This window comes from Panthera uncia, chromosome B4 (genome assembly GCF_023721935.1).
Source record: "Panthera uncia isolate 11264 chromosome B4, Puncia_PCG_1.0, whole genome shotgun sequence".
NCBI classification, from domain to species: Eukaryota; Metazoa; Chordata; class Mammalia; order Carnivora; family Felidae; genus Panthera; species Panthera uncia.
The window spans coordinates 72,987,438-72,990,772 of record NC_064809.1 but is presented as its reverse complement, the minus strand read 5'-3'; the positions used below and the strand labels follow the sequence as shown (position 1 = coordinate 72,990,772).

The 3,335-nt window shown below is 39.0% G+C and overlaps 1 protein-coding gene across 1 annotated transcript in view; it reads left to right on the top strand.

The window, feature by feature from the left end:
- The first annotated feature begins 2,767 nt into the window (after positions 1–2,767).
- LOC125919840 (olfactory receptor 10AD1) overlaps positions 2,768–3,335 on the top strand; it is a 4,336-nt gene continuing 3,768 nt past the window's right edge. The window contains exon 1 of the mRNA XM_049626676.1: positions 2,768–3,330. Coding sequence (XP_049482633.1) covers positions 2,776–3,330 — 555 coding nt within the window. The 5' untranslated portion in view covers positions 2,768–2,775. The remainder of the gene's footprint in view (positions 3,331–3,335) is intronic.

Sequence of the window (3,335 nt, the reverse complement as noted above, 5' to 3'; positions counted from 1 at the left end):
TTTAATAAAAAGAAAAAGAAGTGGCACCAGCTGCCCTTCCATCCAGACAAATTGGTCTCCTAGTTTTGGCCTTCTTGGGAAGGAAGTCCTTGAGAAGGAAGTCCTTGAGACTTGATGCACCAGAATCCCAGATGTGTACTCAGGACTGAGGCCTTCTTCATTGCTTCCCTTACACACCCTTGTTTATCAGAAGCAAGTCTACAATAAAGTCATTACATTAAGCAGGATCAGCAAACATTTTCTGTAAAGGGCCAAATAGTGAAATATTTTAGGCTTTGTGTGTTGGGTTACTAATATTGCACGAAACATATTTATAATAAAAAGTATTCATTGTTTGTCTGAAGAACACATTTAATGAATCATTTTACATTTTTATTTGCTAAATCCAACAACTGTATTTACAGGCTATCTGGTCTCTGGCAACTACTCAGCCCTGCCATTGTAGTGTGAAAACGATTATAAACAATGCATAAGTAAATGGGAGTGGCTGTGTTCCAATTAAACTTTGTTTATAAAAATAGGCAGTGGCCTATATTTAGCTTGGGGGCCATAATTTGTCCTGCCCTACATTAACCTGGTAGTTTTCAATGTTTAATGTGCATCAGACTCCCATGGAGGTCTTGTATTTTAAATACTGGTTTCTGGACCCCATCCCTGAGTTTGATTCAGTGGCTGAGGTAAGGCCCAACTGTTTGCATTTCTATCAAGTTCTCAGTTAATGCTGCTGGGGGTGATGGTCTTTGGAGCACACTTTGAGTACCACTGCATTATAAGAAATGCCTGTTGCCTTCTTATTCCTAAAATCCACTCAGAGGAACATAGGCCTATTTATTGTTATTTATTCAAAAATTTCACCAATGTTGTAAGACAAAAAATTTAAGTGCTACAATTTAAATATTCTCAAGGCCAGATCATCCTGATCAGCAATGCTTCCCTAGCACATACGGTACCTTTGGGCTAATTATAAAAAGTCACTCTCTGTCAGGCAAGAACTAGAGGAAAAGGCACCACTTCTCTTGAACTCACACCTCACCAGGGTGCACAGCTTGATAAATTGAGCACAGGCTAGATTACATAGGCTGGATTTCAGCATTCACTCTTCCCTTCAGGAGCCTTTGTGCGGTGCACAAATGGGACAATGCTCCTGCAGCCTTGCTAATCAGAAGAGTGTTATTTACAATTTATTTATCAAAGAAACACATTTGAAATGTAAAATTTCCAGTAAGAGTTTACTAATTTTCTTGAAGTAAAACAAAAACAAAAACCTCAGCAAACAATATTCTCTTTTATCCACTTGGATTTGACAGACTTTTTTCAGCTTTAATGAGGTCTAATTGACAAAATTATAAGATATTTAAAGCATACAATGGGATGATACACAATATTGGTAAGCAAAATCCCATAAACAAGCTGACCAGCCACTGTGCTCTTTTTCTCCCTCAAGAGAAGAAAATAAACACAATTTTAAGAAATCCCCTCTATACAGAAATTTAAGAATATTAATGCCCAGTGTTAGCATAGTGAACATAGTCTGCACTCTTTGGGATCTTTGGAATTCATTTAAGGTTTCTTTGTACTCTAATATAACAACAGTATTTTACAAATGTTCCGTGACCTTTCAAAAAGATACATTCCCTGTATGGAGGCAAGAGAGTTTGAAATATATTTGCTTATAAATGCATGCTTTTTTGTTAATATTATGCATATATTATATGGATTCTCTATATTCTCACTTATCCCCTTGATCTAATGACTTAGGATATAGTATAATACCCATTAGGTCAGGGAGAAAGGTCTCATTAATGATTTTATATCCATGGCACTTAGCACAATATGTGAAACATAGTAGACATTCACTTATCAAATGAATAAATTATTTGGGGCTGCAAAATGGGTTGGAATGCAATTGTTCCCAACTGCCCATTCAAACAAAAGATGAATGTTTATCCTTTATACTTTCTCCCTATTGGAATCCTCCAACCTGGAATCAGTGCTGCATTTCTTCCTGAAGCTATACTTCTCTCCAACTTAAGTTTTGAAGGCAGGTTCTACTCAGACCTTATGTTGATCTTAAAACATAAACTAAAATAGCATAAACTAAAATATTGATGTAGTTTCTCTCTAGGTGGTTGTTTTTATTTACTTAATTTTGCTTTTTTTTTGGTATTTTCTAGATGTTCTATAATGAACAGGCATTGCTTTTGTAGTTAAGAGCAGAAAGAAAATGTGCGATTAGAAATATCACTCATTTTTTTTCTCTGACATTTCTACTCTCTGGTTCAAGTTCTACTTATTGACAGCATACAGAAATAGAAAATTCACTCCTCTAGATGGAGATCCATTAATATTTAAATGGACGTCTCAGATTTCTTGAGTCTTCTTTAAAGTTTCCTTCAAAGTTTTGTCACGTGGTTCCCAGATCTTTCACCATCTTGTTTGTCTCATGAACATAGCCCCATGGATATGGGTAGTCCCAGTGGATAACCATTTAAAATAGAGGTCCAAGAACTGGATACGATATTTTCAGATGCAGCCTGATTCACACAAGGTACAACAGAATCTCCCTCGGGTCATAATATGGTTCCACTAGTACAGCCTACAATAGCACTAGCATTTTCAGTGCCCATGACAATATTGACTCACATAGAATGTACTAAAATTTCTGTCTTTTTCATTCCTTTGTCCCCTTTGTCTGTTTTTATACAACTAGGTAGCATCCACACATAGCTGTCTCACCTGTGCTTTTCCTGTCCTCCCTCCTCAAGCAGGCCGCAGATGGTGGACCTAAGGAATGGGAGCACAGTGACAGAGTTTATCCTCGTGGGCTTCGAGCAGAGCACCTCTTCCACTCTGGCATTGCTCTTTGCCCTCTTCCTAGCCCTCTACAGTCTTGCCATGGCCATGAATGGCCTCATCATCTTCATCACCTGGACAGACCCCAGACTCAACAGCCCCATGTACTTCTTCCTTGGCCATCTGTCCTTCCTGGATGTCTGCTTCATCACCACCACCATCCCACAGATGCTAATCCACCTGGTGGTCAAGAACCACACTGTCTCCTTTGCCTCCTGCTTGACCCAGATGTACCTGGTTTTTGGTGTAGGTGTGGCCGAGTGCATCCTCTTGGCTTTTATGGCCTATGACCGTTATGTTGCTATCTGCCACCCACTCAGCTATGCACAGATCATGAGCCGGCAGGTCTGTGTGAGGCTGGTGAGTACTGCCTGGTTCTTTGGGCTGATCAATGGCATTCTGCTTGATTATATGACATTTCGTGGTCCATTCTGTAGAGACAACCACATAGAAAACTTCTTCTGTGAGGCCCCCATAGTGAT